Source organism: Lipotes vexillifer, unplaced genomic scaffold, assembly GCF_000442215.2.
Source record: "Lipotes vexillifer unplaced genomic scaffold, Lipotes_vexillifer_v1.1 scaffold382, whole genome shotgun sequence".
Lineage (NCBI taxonomy): Eukaryota > Metazoa > Chordata > Mammalia > Artiodactyla > Lipotidae > Lipotes > Lipotes vexillifer.
Genome location: NW_006780611.1, coordinates 9,864,244 through 9,883,494, shown reverse-complemented (window position 1 = coordinate 9,883,494; position 19,251 = coordinate 9,864,244). Strand labels below are relative to the sequence as shown.

At 56.0% G+C, this 19,251-nt stretch overlaps 1 protein-coding gene across 1 annotated transcript in view; it reads right to left on the bottom strand.

The window, feature by feature from the left end:
* Positions 1–212: 212 nt before the first annotated feature.
* The window catches only part of NPTXR (neuronal pentraxin receptor), a 30,646-nt gene continuing 11,607 nt past the window's right edge, over positions 213–19,251 (bottom strand). The window contains exons 2-7 of the mRNA XM_007454107.1: positions 18,859–18,984; positions 17,730–18,635; positions 4,919–5,144; positions 3,844–4,091; positions 751–930; positions 213–437 (exon numbers count right to left, since the gene is read on the bottom strand). Of these exons, the coding sequence (XP_007454169.1) occupies positions 213–437; positions 751–930; positions 3,844–4,091; positions 4,919–5,144; positions 17,730–18,635; positions 18,859–18,984 (1,911 nt within the window). The remainder of the gene's footprint in view (positions 438–750; positions 931–3,843; positions 4,092–4,918; positions 5,145–17,729; positions 18,636–18,858; positions 18,985–19,251) is intronic.

Sequence of the window (19,251 nt, the reverse complement as noted above, 5' to 3'; positions counted from 1 at the left end):
CTGCTTGCTCTCATCCGAGTGGGATTAGGGGAAAGCCATCAAGGGCAGGGCGTTCTGGAGGTGTGGGTAGAGGCGGCGGAAACGGGAGGCGTGGCCAGGAGTGTGGCAAGAAAGGAGGCCAGTATGTGGGTAGGCTGAGGAAGCAATGTGACCCCACCCCGGAAGGCCCTCGAATTGGCAGGCAAGGGAGGGGCCCTGGACGAGGTGGCCCCTCATGCCTTGGCCCGTCCCTTGCAGACATCGAAGGCGGCCTTCGTTGCACCCCCAAAGGCCTCCACCAGCTTGTCTTCCCAGGGGATGACGTTGCCCAGCAGCGGCCCCGTACAGTTGGCAATGCCCAGGACCTGGGCGGGTGTCAGGGTGTGGTCCCAGAGGTTAAACTGGGCAATGTCACCCACGAAGGCCTGGGTGGCATCAAACCGGCCACCTAGGGTATCCTGGACCACAAGAGCAGAGAGAAAGAAGAAAGACATGGAGTGAGGGAGCAGGAGAGACAGGCAGGCACTCAGAGACTCAACCCCCTGTCCCGGCTGAAGTCCCACCCCCTCCAGGTTCTAGCCCCGCCCCAAGGTTCTAGCCCCTTGGGTGAGTCTCTGCTCTCCCTGGGTCTCACTCAGTCTGCCCATCTGCAGAATGGCTGGGCCAGACTGAGAGCTCACTGCTGTGCTTTCAGGGACCCTCCACCTACCCCTCCTCCTCAGGGGCCCTAAGTGGGTGGGATATCTAGCTGCATCCCACCCTAAGCCTTACCTGCTCTTGGCCCAGGATAAGGATCCCATGAGGCTTGATGGGGTGCCAGGCGGCTAGGTTCTCACCGGAGCCCTGCAGCTCTCCATCCTGGTAGGCAGACCACAGGCCGTCCCTTGTGGTCCAGGAGAGGCAGATGTGGTGCCAGCCATTGTCCTTCAGGCTCAGGGGCAGCTGGGCCACCTGAAAAGAGGTTCCCGCAGCCCCAGGTCAGAGGTGCCACAAGGCCCAAGGCTGGAGCAGTGGGATGGGGAATGGGGAGACCCGTGTCCCTCCTTCCAGGGACTGACCCAAGGCTTGACCCTCCCCTTCCTCCCAGCTCAGTATCTTTCTGACCACTCTTTCCTCTTTCCCCACAATATATCAATATTATCAGGCAGCTTCACTCAGATCACAAGGGACTATTCAGCGTTGGTTTTCAGTTGTTTCTAGGTGGTTTATTCACTAACAGGCCTGCAAGGTCATGCAGGGTGGGAGCTGAATCTCACAAGCGTGCCTTCCCCCGAATACCACACACAGTGCCTGGCACACAGCTGGGCTCAAGAAGTACTGGCAGTGGTAGAACAAGCCTTAGACTCAGAGGCCGGGCACTGCCAACCGACCCCCTGTGGGACCCTGGGGAGGCTGCCCTTTCCTCTCTGGGCTTTAGTCTCCTCATCCGTAAAGAGTTAGGGGTTTGGGAAAAGGATAGCAAATATGCAGCCACCTCTGCCTCCTCCTCTACCCAAGGCAGACATGGCTAATCTATCATGAGCCTAGACTCACCCTAGGAATCTTCCTCATCACAGTGCTCTCGGAAGCCACTGATGATTGATTAGAGTTGGCCTGTGATATGAAAGGTACTTGCTGCCTCTGGATTTGGGGCTCCCAAAGGGCTCTTTCATCTCCCAAGTTCTCTGAGATCACAATTTATTGCAGCATTCTCTGAGGCCTACTTGGTGCCAGGCCTTGTTCTGGACACTGGGGGTATGGATTTGGTCCTGGTCATAAAAAAAGCTGAGTCTGCACAGGAGGGAAGGACTTCAGGGACAATATTACAAGACAGAGTAACATAGGGGCCATCTGGGAGGTACAGAGGCTGTGAAGGCCCAGAGGGAGAGAGGGGTGTGGGAACAGAAGATGTGAAATCTAAACACATCTGGAAGTACAATGGACTCTGGCAACTCCGCTGCAAGGCAAAGCAAGTGGCGGGGGCCACAGCAGAGGCAAAGGCTTAGAGGTTGGAATAAAATGAGTACTGTGGGGCTTCCCTGGTGGCGCAGTGGTTGGGAGTCCGCCTGCCGATGCAGGGGACGCGGGTTCGTGCCCCGGTCCGGGAGGATCCCGCATGCCACGGAGCGGCTGGGCCCGTGAGCCATGGCCGCTGAGCCTGCGCGTCCGGAGCCTGTGCTCCGCAACGGGAGAGGCCACTGCAGTGAGAGGCCCGCGTACCGCAAAAACCCAGAAAAAATGCTGCAAAACAGAAATAAAAAAAAAAAAAAAAAAAAAAAAAAAAAAGAGTACTGTGAGTAGCTTGTGAGGTTGGAGCTCAAAAGGCCCCAGAAATTCAGGGAACTGGGCCCTGTCCAGGGTGCTGAATTCCTTTTACTAGAACTGAGTGCTAACCGTGGGCAGAGGCAAAAATGGCACCCAGGGGGTGTATGAAGGGAACCAGGAGGCAGGATCTAGATGTCATCCAGCTACCCTGGTGGTCTTAGGACCTACTGGGCTACAAGGGAAATTCACTGTCCCCTGGGCCCATCTCCCTCCGCCTCCTCCAGGACACCCATGAAAGGCACCTCCTGCTAAGCAGGGTTCCGCTGGGTGTCAGCCATTCCTAGCAGCTCTCTGTGGCCGTGGCCTGGTCACAAGTGGGTGCAATATATGTTGCCTGCATTTTCAGGGAGTCTCAAAAGACCATCATGCCTGCAAGACCCAAAGCAATGTGGCAGCCGGGGAAGATATTTTGGGGGAATGGGGTGATAAGATGTTCCCCTTCCTTCCCCCTTGATCACCATGCTCCTGCCACATCACTCCCCCTAGTCCCCCTACCTTGTCCTGCCCTGAAGCCAGGCTGGGGGAGGGGTGAGGGGGTGGGAGTCCTGGGCATGGGGCAGATGGGTGACCCAAGGGCAGAACAGTGGAGGGATTAAGAGGTGGTTTCTGGAGCCCAAGACCCCAATTCACATCATCACCCTTTCACCAGCTATGTGGCCAGGGTGCATTATTTGCCCTCACTGAGCCTCAGCTTTTCCATCTGCAAAATGGGGATAATAGGGTGTCTACCTCCTGGTGCAGTTGGGTCAAGGGTGATAATACGGGTAAAGTATTTACTAGCACAGGGCACAGTTATCGAAGTTTGTTAAATGCTAGGCTCTGCTCAAAGCCCTTTACATGTATTTAAGCCATTTATTTCTCACCACAGCCCTGTGAGGTAGTGTTATTCTTGCTTTACAGATGAGGAAAGTGAGGCATGGAGAGGGTAAGTGACTAGTCTAAGGTCACGAAGTGGGTAAGTGGCAGAACTAGGCCTCACATCCAGCATGCAGCCCAGAGCCTGACCACGGCAGTATCCTACTCACCACGTAGGGGAGGCGCATGGGGCTGGTTGCAGGGGGGAGGGGGGCGAGGAATCCACTAGCACTCCCTCCCGCCCTTCCTCCCTCCCTCCCCAGAGAGGTCCTTGGACATCACTTGCTTCTCTCTTTGTCCAGAAGAATGAGCAGGGCCCTGGGGGCGGACACTCACAGCCCTGCTCCTATAGCCGCATCGCATCGCTGGGGAAGCCTCTGAATCTCTGTGAGCCTCACATGCTCCTCTGTAAATGGCACACCACCGCTGACAGCCTCTCTTGGACATGAGTTCCTCTTCGCAGCCCCAGGCCTGGCTTGTCTTGAAATCCCAAAACCCAGCCTGGCACACACCAGGCATTTCATGTGTGCTGGTTCTGCTGAGCAGGAGAACTGAAAGGGCCCAGCTGTTTGGGGCCCAGCACAGTACGGGTGCTCCTGAAAGGGCCCCCACTGCCCCGCCCCCCCCTACCACTCAGGCCCCTAAAGGGGCCCCCCCTCCCCCCCCCCCCCCCCCCCCCCAGGCCCCCCCCCCCGCCCCGCTCACCTTGTCATTGATCAGCAGCTCCATGGGGTCATGGCCCGCCTCCAGCAGCACAATCTCGTTGGCCTGCCCAGGCACCGAGTAGGAGAAGGGGGTGCCCTGGCCAGTGCCGCCCGACCTGGACCGCAGCCACATGCAGACGCTGAAGGCGTAGAGCTCGGGCAGCGCCTTCCGCACGCGGGCGTACATGTAGTTGTTGCGGATGGGGATGCTGAGCTTGAAGGCGCCCGGGGGACCGTAGGCTGAGGGCCCTGAGGGCGTGAGCAAGGTGGACACAGTGGGGGTCAGTGGACACTGATGGGGGTTGGGCAGGGCATACTCCAGAATGAGGGTTATTAGTCCCCTGGTAGCCCCAACTCATCTATAAGCCCCTTAAGGGTGCTCCTGGGTGCTCCTCATGAAGTTTAAAAGATGAAAGGTCCCTGAGAGCTCATGAGTCCTAAATCCGCATCTTTCAGATGAGGAAAATGAGGCCTGGGGAGAGGAGGTGAGCTTCCAAGGTGACAGAGCAAGCCAGTGACAGCCATGGAATGAGGGGCCAGGTCCCCTGATGCTCACACCTGTACACTGTCCAATATGTCATGTTTTTCTGACCCCCCCGCCCAGGTGTTAAAAAAATGACAAAATTCTGACATTGAAGGTGCTATTGTGGTGGTGGTTAAATGCATGGACTTTGGAGTCAGACCTGGTTTAAGGTCTAGATCCGCTACTTACTGGCTGTGTGACCTTGGGCAAGTCACTTGACCTCTCTGAGCCTTATATTCCTCAGCTGTGAAATGGGGATAATAACACTACCACCCCTGTATGGTCTGTGAAGATTAAACCAGCTGATGTATCAAGTACTTAGCCCACTCCCAGAATACAATAAGCGCCAGAAAATGCTACCTGCTAACAATAATGATAAGGCCCTCTCCCAATTATTCTCTTCCTTGTGTTTCACAGCCTCTTCCCCACCATCCCATCTAGCTTTAGCCTCTGGAGAGCATGAAAATGCTTTCTGAGTGAATCTGCCACCCTGAGGACCCATCTGAGGACCAAGGCCTCGCCTGCCACGCCCTCTGTGGGGCTCAGGACCCACCGCGCTCCAGTTCCGCTACACGGTCCTGTAGGGCGTCCAGCTCCTTCGCCACCTCCTGCCGCTGCTGCTGGCTGCTGTGACCGAGGGCCACGCGCTCCTTCTCCAGTGCCAGCACCTTGGCCAGCAGCTGCCCCTCCAGCTCGTCCATCTCGGAGTGTAGGGCGGTGGGCACCACGGGCGCAGGGGCTGGGGCCGCTGAGAAGTTCACTCGGGCTGGAAGTTCCTGCTGCTCACGGGGCACAGAAAGGGACCACGAGGTCACTAGGAGGGAGGGAGGAAGGAAAGAGACAAAGGGCCCAGAGATGCCCACCACCCCTGCTGAGTGACCCCAGGTGAGCCTCAGCTTCCCCATATGTAAAATGGGATGGCAATACCAGCTTCAGGCAACAAACGTGTACTGGTGTCTAGGAGGCTGCTTCCAGTGCTGATGCGTGACGGGGAGCCGAAAGCAGGCTGGCTTCTGCCCTCAGGACAGCTCAGCATATGGTGGGGTGGGGAGCTGGCAGTAGAGAGCTGTAATAGTCCCCTGGGGGGTCGAACGTGCAGTTGGGGTTGAGAGCCACTACTGAGTCCTTCATCGTGGGCAGGCTATATCCCGATGGGCCCTGAAGGGGTGGACTGTCTTGGTCTTCACTTAGTCACATGTCAAGCTTCTCTAGGGGGGTGCAAGGCTCTGTGTGAACACTGGGCAGACCCGGGGGGCACAAATCAGGGGCGTCTGGAATACTGCTCCAGCGCTGCGGTCACTTCAGGCTAGCATGTGGTTAAGATCACAGACTCTGGAGGCATACAGCCCAGGGTTCAAATCCAGCTCGAGAACCAACCTGCTGTGTGGCCTGGGGCAAATGCCTCCATCTCTCTGAACCCCTGGTTCCTCTCATGCAACACGGGACAACGGTACCTATTTAGAAGGGTTGTGGGGATGATTACATGTGGTAAACGCCCATGAACAGAGCCTATTTACTGCACTTACTGTCTAGGGCAGTGTGTTCCAGGGTGGTCTCTGACACCCCCATCCTGCCCAGGATGAGGATAAAGTGTTTAGAGTGCCCCTTTTTCCTGTCTTAAGACCCCAGCGGGAAGAACTGGGGCAGAAGCCAGGGCACCTCTCCTTTCCCCTCCCCTGCTGGAGAAGCCCCTTCTGCGGTGGAGGAAAGCAGGCGAGGCCACGAGTCTTGACTCTGCGGGGGGGCAGCCTCTGGCAGACACATCACAGGAACGTGGGTGGGAAATTAATCATTCAGTGAGCTTCTAGGAGCCAAATTAGACCATCCCTGTCCCCTAACTCCCTTTTCCCCTCCTCCACGCTCCCTACTGACAGCCCAATGCTTCCTCACTGCCCAGGGGCCCTGGTGGTTCCCACTCTACCTTCCCTGGGCCCTGACCACAGGCTTAGCCCCAGACCTGAGCTCACTGAATTCTCATGACTCCTTCACCGAGCAAATATTCAGTGAGCACCTACTATGGGCTGGGCACTGCACCAGGTGCTGAAGAGACGGCCGAGGGCCAAACAGAAAACCAAGAGCACAGCCTAGCATTCCCTGAGTGCCACGTGCCTGCAGGGATGGCCCCACAGCTCAGGGCAAGTACAGAAGACCCCTCCCAGCTTCACTGGCCCAATCCTGGCCTTGTTGGTCATTTGCTCTGTGACACTGGGCAGTTCCCTTAGCCTCTCCGAGCTCCATGTGATGAGGGGATAAATGTGCCCCCTGCTTCGAAGTGCTGGGGGTGGGGAGGGCAGTGCAGGTAGAGTGGCACTGCCACACTCAGCGCCTGAGAGAAGGGAGTGGCCACCACAGACAGTGACGTGACCTTGCGCTGAGGAGTTGGAGGGACTGACACTTGGTTCCTCCATTCCACCCCAAGAGCAGCGGCAGGTGGGCTAACCTCTCTGATGTCATTTGTTCTTCTCTATAAAGTGGGGACTTGGAGTGTTTGGCTCGCGGGGCTGTGATCAGGGGAGCCCAAGCCTGGCCCGGCATGGGCCACTTTATCCCTCACAGTGTCCCATGGGAGAGGACACAGCCACCCACCCATGCAGATGCCTGCTCTGGCCCACCAGGTGAGGCCAGGTGAGGGGGGCGGGGCACGGATGGATGAGCTGCTCGGTACACCCGGCCCCACCCATGTTACACTAATCTTCACTTTCCACTAGCCGGGGGGCTCCTTGTATGAATCCTGACTCTGGTGCTGACTAAACACAAAGCCTCAGTCTCCCCTTCTGTAAAACAGGGACAACGGGCCCCACTCTGTCCATCTACAGGACAGATGTAAGGATGGAACAGTGGAAGTAACAGGTCCTCGTGGACTGTGAAAGCAGAATGCACACTGTGAGGCTTGTATACATCAGCTGATGGGGAGCTCGCTACCTCCAGAATCTTCCCTTGACCACAGACAGCTTATGGAGCGATAGGGCCAGCCACCCACTGCATCTGAGGCGACTGGACTTTCGGGAAACCTTGGGCTGAGGCAATTAGCTCATGGATTTTCTTCCACATCAGCACTGGGAGGGCCGGGACTGGGTCTCCTCGGCCCCAGCACCATTCCAGCCTCACTTTCCCTCCTTCCACTGGGCCTAGCTGGGCATGAGGGGCACACCTCTGAAGAGGAGTGTACCAGGCCCACCCTCAGCACTTTCCATGTATTTACTCGTGAATCCTCACAGCCACTGGTTTTGGTTGGTACTCTTTAGTGTCCCCATTTCACAGATGGGGAAACCGAGGCAGAAGTCCTTTTGAATTTTCTACAGTGATGGGGCTGGGCAAAGCTGACCCTTCTGGCGCCAAAGCCTTCTCTCTCTAGCAAAGCGTCCTCCTCCCTGGGAGCGAGAAAGACCTGCCAGGAAGGAACAGGACGTCAAGTGCTATTTACACAAATGCTGTTGCGAGCAGACACTGCGCAGGCCGAGGGAGGTGGGCACACAAGCTGTTCTTTTGTCAGAGCCGCCAGCTCTGCAGGAAGGCCAGAGAGGAGGTGGGCTCACTGGATCCTGTGTGGCCCCCTCCCCACCCCAACGTCTGAATCAGAAGAACATGACTCCCCCCACTTTCCCATCTGCTGCGGGCGCGGGCTGTGCCGCGTGGGCTCGGCCTGATGCCAAGTGGGCCCCCAGCACAAGACGATAGGGAGACGATGATGCCATCACCCCACGAGGGTCCTGATGGGGGCTCAGAACCCACTCCTGTCGTGCTGGAAGTCCAGGGTGGGGTCTGGTGTAAGTATGTGGGGCCTGGAGCCAGAGCCCACCATTCGGGTCCAGCTCAGGTAATGTGCCGGGCTCATTAGCACTCAGTAACAAGAGGCCAACAGAGGTAGCTGTCGTCCTTGCTACGCACCGCGTGCCAGGCCCTGCACTCCAGAAGCACTGTGCAAACATTCCACAACCCCTCTCGCCAACCTGGGGAAGTAAGGAGGCCCACTTTACAGATGAGAGAGCAGAGGCTCAGAGAGGTGAAGTCATCTGCCTGAGGTCACACCGCTGCGAAATCGCAGACCCAGGACCCCAGTCCAGCCCCTTCTGATTCCAGAACCTGTTCCCATTCTTCACGCCTACCCTGACAGTTCGTTGGTCTGCCAAATGGGCACGGTGTCGGCTGCCCTGCCTGCCTCAAGGGCCAGCAGAAGAGGTTTTAGTGCCGTGAGAAGGCTGGGAGGATATGGCAGGTGGTGTCAGACCGTGCCTTGGGGCAGCTTCACAGAGGGGCCTGGATGCGAGGGACCTGCCTATGCAGGGTGGCTCTGAGGCTGGGGGCCGTGGGGAAGACCCTACCACCTTGTCCCCAGTGGGGACAACTCCTTTCCTTGAGGGAGCAGAGGGAAGGTGCTGGATTTCGGGGTCAAGGTCCCACCCTCGGCACAGCTCACCCCCACCCGGACAGCACAAGGCCCAGCTCCAGGGGCAGCAGGGCAGGGTGGCAAGAGAGCAGGCCCGGCGGCGGCGGTGTGGATCAGGCCTCCTATCTCCCACATCTGCTCAGCCCCCAAGTCCTGTGTGAGTCTGCCCGGGCTCACACCCAGGCTCCACCAGCCCAGTGACCTTGTTATGTAAAGCTTGCATGCCTCGGTTTCCCCAGCAGCAAAAAAAGGTACAAAAATAATATTATCTCATAGCATTGTAGTGAGAATTAAATAAGTTAATAGATATAATGCCCTTAGAGTTGGCACATGAAGTGCTATGCGTCAGTTATTATTATGGTTATTACTACTTAAACATGTACGTTTAATACTACTGAAACATCTCTTGAAGGAGCCTCCCCTCCACCCATAAATTTTTTTTAATCATTATATTGAGAAAAAAAGCAAGTTACAGAAGAACAGTTAGATGCTATTCACACAAAGTTGCAAAAATTCAAAACTAGACCACGTATATATAAAAGCATGAAGGAATGCACGGAGAGATAAATACAAATCCGGAACAGTGGTGACCCTCTGTCACCTGAGGGAGATGCTGAGGGGCATCAGCTGTTTGCAACTCTTCTGGGTCTTGAGCCTGGGTGGGCACCTGGATGGTCGTCTTTATACCTTTGTATATCTCTGAGGCACTTCACAATAAATTTCTTTTAAAAAACGGGGGGAAAATCCAAAAGCAGAGTCTCTGAGGGTGGAATCTAACCCTGAATCTTAACCATAGCCTCACTCGGCTCCTGCGTCCCCCACCCCAGCCCAGGCCACCATCATGAGGCTCCAACTCTGGCCCTTCTCCACACAGCAGCCAGAGGCAGGCACCTAATTGCAAATCCAAGCAGGTTGCTTGAAATCCTTCAAGAGCCCCCTTCTCCCACCAATAAATACCCCGCCCCTCTAATCTCAGCCCTTATGCACCTCCAGAGGCTACACTTCATTCCGACTGAAAGTCCCCAGCTCCCTCTCACCCTAGGGCCTCCGCACATGCTGTTCCTTCTGCCAAGAACGCTCTGCCCCTCTTGAACTAGTTACTTCTTATCAGCCTTCCGACTAAGCGACTACTGTACGTATCACAGATTCTCATGGCGCCTTATCCTTTCCTTTCAAGCAATTCAGCACTGTTTGTAATTCTATATTTATTTGAGTGAGTTGATTCAAGTCAGTCTTGGCCACGAGACTGCAAGCTCCATGAGGCCAGGGGAAAGAGGGTGTCTCTGGAGGAACTGTGAGTCCTCACTCACTCATTAATTCACTCATTCATTCATCCATCTGTCAACATGTGCTGTGGCAACACGATGCCATGGGTACCAGCATGACTCTCAGGTCAGATAGGCCCGTGTCATTCCCAGGCTCCCCACTTACTGGATCTGTGGCCCTGGGCAAGCTGCTCAACTCCTTTGACCCTCGGTTTCCTCAACTGTAAAATGGGGATAATAATAGTATCTACATCTTAGGATATACAAAATGAAAAAATATGTAAAGACTGGCATATAAAAATGGCTGATAAAGAGTCATAACCATTATTATTTCCTGCTATTATTGAGAGAACAGGAGAGCATGGTGAGTAGTAACTGTGTGGATGTGGGCCCTGGAGCCAGACTGCCAAGGACTGAAATCCCAGCTGAGTGGGATTTCAAGGTTCTTAACCTCTCCGAGCCTCGGTTCTTAACCAAGGTTCTTATCTCTCTGAGCCTCGGTTTTCTCATCTGTGAAATGGGGAGAGTAACAGTCCCATGTTTCTCAGGAGACTAAGTTGTAAGGCCTTTAGAACAGGCTGGCACAGAGGGCGCGCTCAGCCCTGATGCCTCTTACTAACTGCCAGGTGCTGTGGCTCCCTAAGCAAATAAGGCCAGCGCCTGCCACAGCGGTGCTGTCAGCTGGTGGGGAGGCTGTCTGGGAGCTGTGACAGGGACAGCACCGGCAAGAAGCTCTCTGTGGGGCGGCGGGGGCGTGGTGAGTCGGAGAAGCCCTCTCAGAGGGGCTGTCCTGCTCCCGCCTTCCTCCCCAGGAGCCGGCCCAGCGGGCTGCTCTGTCTCCATCTAACCCTGGCAGGGAAGGGGCAAGAGAGCAGGTGGCAGAGGCCGGACTGATCTTTGTTCTGGTCCCCACTGCCAATTTGCAGCTGGAATGGAAAGAAGACAAATGGACCTCTGTGCACCAAGGGTGCCAGGTCAGGGCAGTCGGTGCGTGGGAGGGGAGGAGGCCAGAGGAAGGGGAGATGGCTCCCAGAGGGTGTGCCCATACACCCTCCTGGGCTCTGAGGCCCCAGAGCAAGTGACTAGGCACCCCAACCCCAGGCCCCTTCTCCTCTCCCTTCAAGTACTCCCCGTCAAGCTGCCACAAAATTCTCTCTCAGGCCCTGCCTGCCCACACACCTTCTGGGCCCTGGCCAAGAATCTGCAGCAGAGACTGAGGACCCCACCCTCAGCCCATTTTCATAGAAGATCCCAGCTGTCATCTTGGCTCAGTTCTGCCGTGCTGTGTGGCCTTGGGCAAGTCACTCAGCCTCTCTGAGCCTCAGCTTCCCCTGGAGTCAAACGAGGGGTGTGGGAGGGGCACCTAAGAGCTTCCGCTTCGGGTTGGCTGCCTCAATCTCTGTCCCGAGTTCAGAAGGGATCATGTGCCCAACTGTCCTGGGAAATCCAAGGGCATTGTCACTCGGTGGGCGGGGGGAGCGCCACCCCTGATCTCCGTCCACCTCCCACAGGCAAGGACTTCACAAAATGGCCAACAAACATGAGAAAAGGTGCTCAACATCATGAGTCATCAGAGAAATACAAATTAAAACCACAATGAGTTCACTACACACCCCCCAGAACGGGGAGTGTCTTTAAAATGACCATAGCAAGGTTGACAAGCTTCACAGCAGGTGGGTGTGCAAACACTCACTGCCACTTTGGAACAGCCTTTGGCAGAAACTCCTAATGCTAAATATATGCCTCTCCTGGGACCCAAGCATCCCACTCTTGGGGATACATCCAGGAGAAATGAGGACTTTTAGCCAACCAGAGATAACCACAAGTACATTCACAGCAGCTTTATCCGTAATAACCCCAAACCAGAAACAACCCAAATGTCCATCCACAGAAGAATAGGTAAATAAATTAAGGTATCTCCACACACTGAAACACTACACAGCACTGAAAAATAACAAACCACAGGCACACACACCACGACTGAAGGTCAGACAATGTTGAAAGAGAACACCAGACACAAAGGGGTGCAGCTTCTCTGAGTCGGTCTGAGTGACGTTCAAACACAGAGAAAACTGACCTACAGTGACAGAAACTGGAACAGTGGTACCTCTGGGGAAGTATGGACTTTGGGGTCACAAAGGAGCCTTCTGGGGTGCCAGAAATGTCCTGACTCTTATCTGGGTGGTGATTTCATGGATGCAGCCATACATAAATTTTCACTGAGCTGTACACTTAAGATTTGTGTCTTTTTAAAGTAAGATATGTGAGCTCTTACATATATTGAATGTAAGATATACCTTAAAAAAAAAAAAAAAAAGGCCCACAGGTAAGTCCCTGTCTTCCGCCCAAGCGGCTCTTGACAGGCTTGGAATGGCAGGAAGGGTCTCCTTTCCCAGGCGAAGGCCTGCCAGGGATGAGAGGCCTCCAGGGCACAGGATGACAGAGAAAGAGGGGTTCTCTGGGCGTCCTGCCCACGCTTCCATCTGACAGATGGGGAAACAGGATCAGAGAGAAGGAGGAATTTTCTGAGGTCACGGTGGGCAGGTGGCAGAGCTGGGGTTTTTTAAAACCAAGGTTTCTTCCTAGGATGCAGGTTCCACACTGGCAGGAGTAGGGGTTAAGGGCTTCTCAGTATGGGTGCCCCACCTAGAGACGGGGGGAGGCCAGCCAGCCACAGGGAGAGGGGCCATCGGGGTCTGCAGGTGGCCTAGAGGGCACTAGGTTCCATGTCCTCCAACAAAAGGCCGATGGGCAGAAGATCTCTCACTGTACTCTGCTGGCCCCTTTTGTGGCCAAAGAGGCAGGGTCAAGGGAACCAGCCCCTGCAGAGCAGAAGCTTCCAGGGTGGGCAGGAATGTAAGAGGAAAGCAAAAGCAACCAATAGACTTTTAAAAAGGCACCAAAAGATTCTGTAAGCCACTTTATCTGCAGACTCCGCTGAGGAACTGGCGGTCTGAGAGTGTGTGGCTGGGGAGTCGGGGGCCACATAAACATGGAACCTCCATACTCCCCACTACAATTCCTAATCAGGAAACATCTGCCCAAGAACTCAGAATTTAGAGCCCAAAGGGCCCAGACCAAACCCAGCGCCTCCTAACCATTTTACAGATTAAAAACATGAGGCCCAGGGAGAGAAAGTGATTAGCCTAAGGTCACAAGCAAGAAGAACTCAACTTTATGCCACCCAGCCTTCCTATTTCAGTGAATATTTAGAGCTGCAAGGTGTTTAGGGAGCATCTGCCCACTGTATCATTTTATGAAGGGGAAACAGAAGCCGCGGGTGGGGAGGGCAGGAGGTGATTTGTCTGGCTCTGGTTCCTCCAGACTCTATGAGCCTCCATTTCTTTATCCGAAAGATGGGAATGCATACAGCCTGCTTCATAGGTCTGAAGACCGAATAAGCTAACATGTACATAGTAAGTGCCTAATAAATGTTACTTGTTGTTATTATTTATCGTTTTCAGCCTCCTGATTATCTTGCCAGGCAGCACAACAAGCCTTTGAGGACTGGCCCTCATCACTCCCGTTCTATATGCTCTGAGGCAGAAGGGGTCCAGGGCACTATCCAGCAAGAGGCACTTCCCTCACCTGTCTTTCTCACTCTCCTGAAGACAGGTGAGGTCTGACCCCTCCAGATGGATCTAAAGTTAATGATGAAAAACAAGGGCTCTGGAGCCAAACACTGACAGGGTCAGATCCAGGTTCCAATGCTGTGTGAACTTGGGCCAGTTTCTTAACCTCTCTGAACCTTGGTTTCTTCATCTGTAAAAGGGGGATAGAATAGTACCTTCCTCATGGAGATTTTATCAGGCTTAAATGAGATAACAAACAGCACCTGACACATGACAAGTGCTCAGGAAGCATGAGGTATAATTGTTATTAAGTCCAGGAGCCTCTGTGACCATCATCAGGGTGTTCCTTTTCATGGCTTCCACCCCAAGATGAGGGGAGGCAACTAGCTTGCCAGGCAGGATTAAGAATGTGATTTATGTCCAAAAATTGCTGCTTAAATCTATCCTGAAATTTCATTTTACACATAAATTAGTGCAAAAACAGAACACTGTAACATGCATACATGGTTGGCTGCCCCACAAATGGTCCTTTTGAAAAGTGGGTTTTGGCCACAGCCTTAAAAGTCAATAGCATCTGACCCAGTGATACCACTCCTGGGAATTCAGCCTAAAGAAATTCAGCCTAAAGAAATTCAGCCTAAAGAAATACTTCAACAGACTTAAAAAGAGAAAGACAAACAACTTTCTGCATGAAATCGATCCTGCAATGAGCACCTAGAAGCAAAGATAATCCGAAACAAGCTACATCTCTAGCGACAGCAGACAGTCAAAGGACTGATGGATGGTGGAGCCTGAGATGGATCCCAGGATACTATGGCCATCATTAAAATGGTAATTACCAGCAACCCAGCAACTCAGGAACGATGCCTACACTTGGATAAAGGACCAAAAGTGGGGCTGCCAAAACGAATAAAATGGTGGAATTAAATATAATCCCCCCAAAATCTTTTGACATTTTTTCAATTAACAACAAAAATAACAACAAAGATAAAAACACAGAAGACAAACAATTTATTCTAAGCCCTCACATGTGACTCCAACTTGAGGCCTGTGGAGAGAGGGTGGGCGAGGGGGACCTTTCCTCCCCTTTGGTAGTCAGCCCAGTGGGGTGGGGAAGGGAGTGATGCAGCGAGGTGGGCAGGGGTGTGCTGAGATGTGCAGGGGTGGGGCTAGGAAGGAGACAGAGGGTGAGCAGGGAAGGCCTCTAGGAGGAGGTGTACTCAGAGCAGACTTAAATGATGAGTATGGATATGTTGGGGGTAATCTAGGCAGAAGAAGAAACTGGGAGATGGGCCAGATACAAAATGGCAGCCTGGGGGCAGGCTGAGTGTGCACCACAGGGGAGCCCCACGGGGTGGGCTTAAGGAAGATTCCCTGGGGCTGCCTGGAGGAGGAGGGATGGAGGGGTGTGCCTGGGCAGGTGGGAGACCAGCAAGGAGGCTGCTGCAAGGAGCCACGGAGAGATGAGGCTGACCGAAAGGGGGAGGGGAGGGGAGGGGAGGAGTCAAGCAGGGCTTCTCAGAGCGCACCTGAGTTCAGGTTGGGACATGATGAAGGTAGGGGGTTGGTGGGACATCCAGAGGGAGGTGCTCAGGAAGCAGCTGGATCTATTGGTCTGAAGCTTGGAGAGAAACCTGGGCTGGAGACGAAGTTGGTTTGGGGCATCACGGTGGAATGGTGTTGGAAAGCCTCAGGGTGCGGCTGAGTTCACCCAGGGAAAGTGAGAGGAAGGCCAGGAGGGGCGCACATGTTACAGGAGGAGGACCCAAGAGGGGACAGAGAAGCAGAGAGGGTGGAGGGGCAGGTGACAGGTACCTAGAAGCCAACCGCATGGAGATTTGTAGGCGGGGATGATCAACGGGGTCAGATGTTGGAGAGGGGTCCGGCAAGATAAGGACTGAAACATTCCCGTTCAATTTATCAACTGTGGTGATGTCACCACGAGCACTTTCAGTGTACTAAAGTGGGAGAGAGACTAGTGGTAAGAAAGTACACCCTGAAAACCTGGGGGCATCCTTCTGAGGCTTTTGGATGTGAAGGCAAGGGAAAAACTAGTCGGTGGCTAAAAGGAGCATGGGGTCCAGCTGAGACCAGTAGTCTGACCCCGAGTCTGTTGGGCTCCAGACCCTGACCCCTGGCAAACACCCCAAAGAGACTGGCTCTGGTGGCTGCCAGGCTCAGAAGGACAGGCAGCCCCTCCACGTCCACTGCACTCAGAATGCAGAAGGAGTGTGTATAGGGAAGCAGGACTCCCCCACCTAGGAGGCTGACCTGGTGCCAAATCCCAGCCACCAGGATACCCCCAACCTCAGCGGGCTAACCGGAAGGGAGCCCACCCTGCCAAATGCACAGGTGCAGGTCCAGGGCAAGCCCAGCCCTGCCAGCCCCAGACGTGGGAGGAACCACGGGTGCCATCTGGGTGTGGGGGCAGGGACTAGGGCAGGCAAGAGGAAGTCTATTGAAGACGAGATCTTTTTTTTTTTTTTTTTTACATTAATACAATCTATTTCTAAAAGGAGGATCTGTTCCCATTTAAAATTTTGGCTATTTAAAAAATTGGTTATATTAGAGCTTAATGTTAAAAATAGCAATCCAAAAAGATGAACTCACTTAATCCTCCTAACACTCCAATGAGGTAGGTGCTAATACTATCCCCATTTTACAGGTGAGGAAACTGAGACTTCCCTTCACTGTTGACTTTCCGTGTTTCCCTGATTATTTTCCTGCTCTCAGCTCTCATCCTAGAAATCCCCAGAGCTGGAGTGGGAAAAGGGATGCTGCCAGCAGGCAGGACTCTGGGCTTTCCTCCTGTCTCTGTCACTCACCTTAGGAGGTTTCTGAGCCCCAGGTTTGGGGTTGGCTGTGATAGCTGCCTGGCTCTGCTCTGACACCCTGCAGGGTGGGTGCTGACACTAACACGGACTTTCTGGAGGGTCACTGGGCCATGGGCATGGCCAACCTTCCATACCAGCAGCATCTCCTGTGCTGCTCGGCCAGGGATGTAACTGAGAAAGCCATGGAGAGGGAGGAGTCCCTGTCTTTCCTTCCTTCCAGCCATTCTCTTCCCTTTGACAGCTGCACTCAGTTTCGAAGGAGGTAATAAAGGGGGCAGCTGGTGCTGTGGCCTCTTTCTCCCCCCTCCTTCCACGGGTCCAGTTTTGTTGCTAACCCCCTTCCCTGCAGTCTGAAGTCGTGGATGGCTGGGGGTGGTCAGTGTCTCCAGATGTCTGTCCTACCTAGTGTGTCCAGCTTCCCCTCCAGGTGGCCCCAAATAAGTTCTCACAGGGAGGTAGGGGTCTGGCAGCTTCAAAGGAGAAATGGCTGGCCCAGGATCACAGGACAGCCAAGAGCGGATTCCCCCTGTTGGACCCCTTGTGTCTGATCCTGAGCCTGGGCCAGGAACATCTGAAAAAGGTGAGTGTAGGGGGAGAGACCCAGGTGGGACCCTATTCTCCACTCAGCCCCCACCCCACAGCTGCCGGCTTCCAGGCATTTTGTCTGGGCTACCACCATCTGAGCTCCTGCTATCAAGCCCGTGGTCCAAGCCCAGGTGGGGGGCTTAGGGGTGGAGGCAGTGAGGGGCACCCACGTTTGGCTTATGAGACACTGTTCCCTGCTCTTCCACAGGAGAGGAGGACCCCGAGTCCCTTGGACAGCGTTCCTATCTTCTGACCATAGGGACTGAGTGTGTGGCTGGTGCTGCTTTGGGGGTGTCTGAAAGAAGGACATAAAACGGACATTTAACGAGCTCCTAGTTCGTGCGTAGCATTTTCACGTACCTACATTTTCATCAATCCACACTACAGGTGGACACCGTTATACCCATTTTACAGACTCGGAAACTGAGGCTTACAGAGGAAAAAGGATCTGGAGCGAGCCTTTCCCGTGTGCCTCCTGTGCCTTCGTCACAGTGTCAGTCTCCGGCCTGTGTGCGCTACCGGACTCCTCCCTTCTCCCCCTGGGAGGCAGGACCAACCATCCCCTTTGCATAGACGGAAACCCGAGGCTCCGAGACTCGCGGGGGCTCCCCAGGGTCCCTCAGCCGGCGATGGCGGCGGGACCCCGGGACGCTCTCGACTCCCTCGAGCGGCCCCTCCCACCCCCCGGCCAGGCCCCGACGGCGCGCGGCGCGGCGCTCACCTCGATGCGGTCGATACGGTCCCGGAGGGCGCGCACGGCGTCCTCTAGCTCGAGGATGAGCGCGGGCGAGTCCCAGGGCCCGTCGGCCATGGCGTCGCGCCGGGGACCGGCGTCCTGGAGGCCGCGCGGCAGGCCGCTCTCGCAGCGGCCCAGCTTGCCGGTGAGCTCGCGGATGGTGTCCTGGTCGGCGCGGATGCGCGCTTCCTGCTGCAGCGCCGTCTGGCGTAGCTGCTCGGCCGTGCTCTGCAGCAGCAGCAGCTCCTCGCGCTCGCTCGGCGCCGCGTCCCCCTGCTCTGCCCGCGACGGGCAGGCAGCCGCCAGAGGCGTGCACAGGAAGCGGCTGAAGAGGGGCACGGGCGGCAGCGGGTGCGCGCTGGCCGCCGGAGCCCCGGGCAGCGCTGGGGGCCCGGCCGAGCCGCCCGCGCCGTGCAGCGCGCTCAGGCTGCGCTGCGGGCCCTGGGACGCGGCGGCGCCCGAGGCGGCCGAGGCGTTGTCGGCGCCACCGGGCAGCGCCCGCGCCGGGCTGGCCGCCAGGGGCACGCTGGCGATGATGCAGATGACGGCACCGAGGAACGCCAGCATGCCCGCGGCCAGCAGCACGGCCAGGAACTTCAGCGTGAGGCGGGCGGCGGGGGCACCCGAGGCCCCCGGCAGGCGCGGCGGCGACGAGGTCGGGGCGCGGGGCCCGGGCGAGTGGGGCCGAGCGGGGCCGGAGCGGGAGCGGGAGGAGCCGGAGCCAAAGCTGCTGCCGCGGCCGCTGCTGCCGCCGCTCTGAGCCCGGGAAGCGCGAGGAGGAGAAGGCGACGGGCGGCGGGGAGGGGAGCTGGCGCGGCGGCCCCGCCCCTCCGGCTCCTCCGGGCCGGCCCAGCCCCTCACCAGTTCCGTGCCGGGCGCCGAGTGGGGGCGCTGCCCGGGATGCGGCGAGAGCCTTATCCGCTGCCGTCACCGCGCAGAGGGCGGCGACCCGGTGGCCGGGCGGCGGGACTCCCGGGCGACCCTCACCCCACCCCACCTGTGCTCTGGCCCCCTCCCGGAACCCATGATGCCGCCTGCTACCTTGCGGGGAGCTTTTCTCCGCGTCGGGCTCTGTGCTGAGGGAGCCAGGAGCTTGCTTACAATTAAGCCTCACCGTGGACACACTCACGGTACAAATGAGGAAACTGAGGCCCACAGGGGTCAGGTCGCTGTCCAAGATCACGCGGCTAGTATGCGCTGGAGCAGCATTTGAGCTCAGGAGCCTCTGACTGGACCCAGACTATGGAGTGGAGCTGGGGTAGGCGTGGGGAGAACAAGGAAAGAGGCCAGTGCTGGGGGCAGGGGACTGGAGATTTTGATCCAACCTCTCGTTATACTATGGCCACCTGCCTGTCATTTCCCACCCCCAACTCCCTGAAGGAGCAGAGGTCACTCCCCTTCAAAAAAAAAGAAAAGGGCTTCCCTGGTGGTGCAGTGGCTGAGAGTCCGCCTGCCGATGCAGGGGACACGGGTTCGTGCCCCGGTCCGGGAAGATCCCACATGCCGC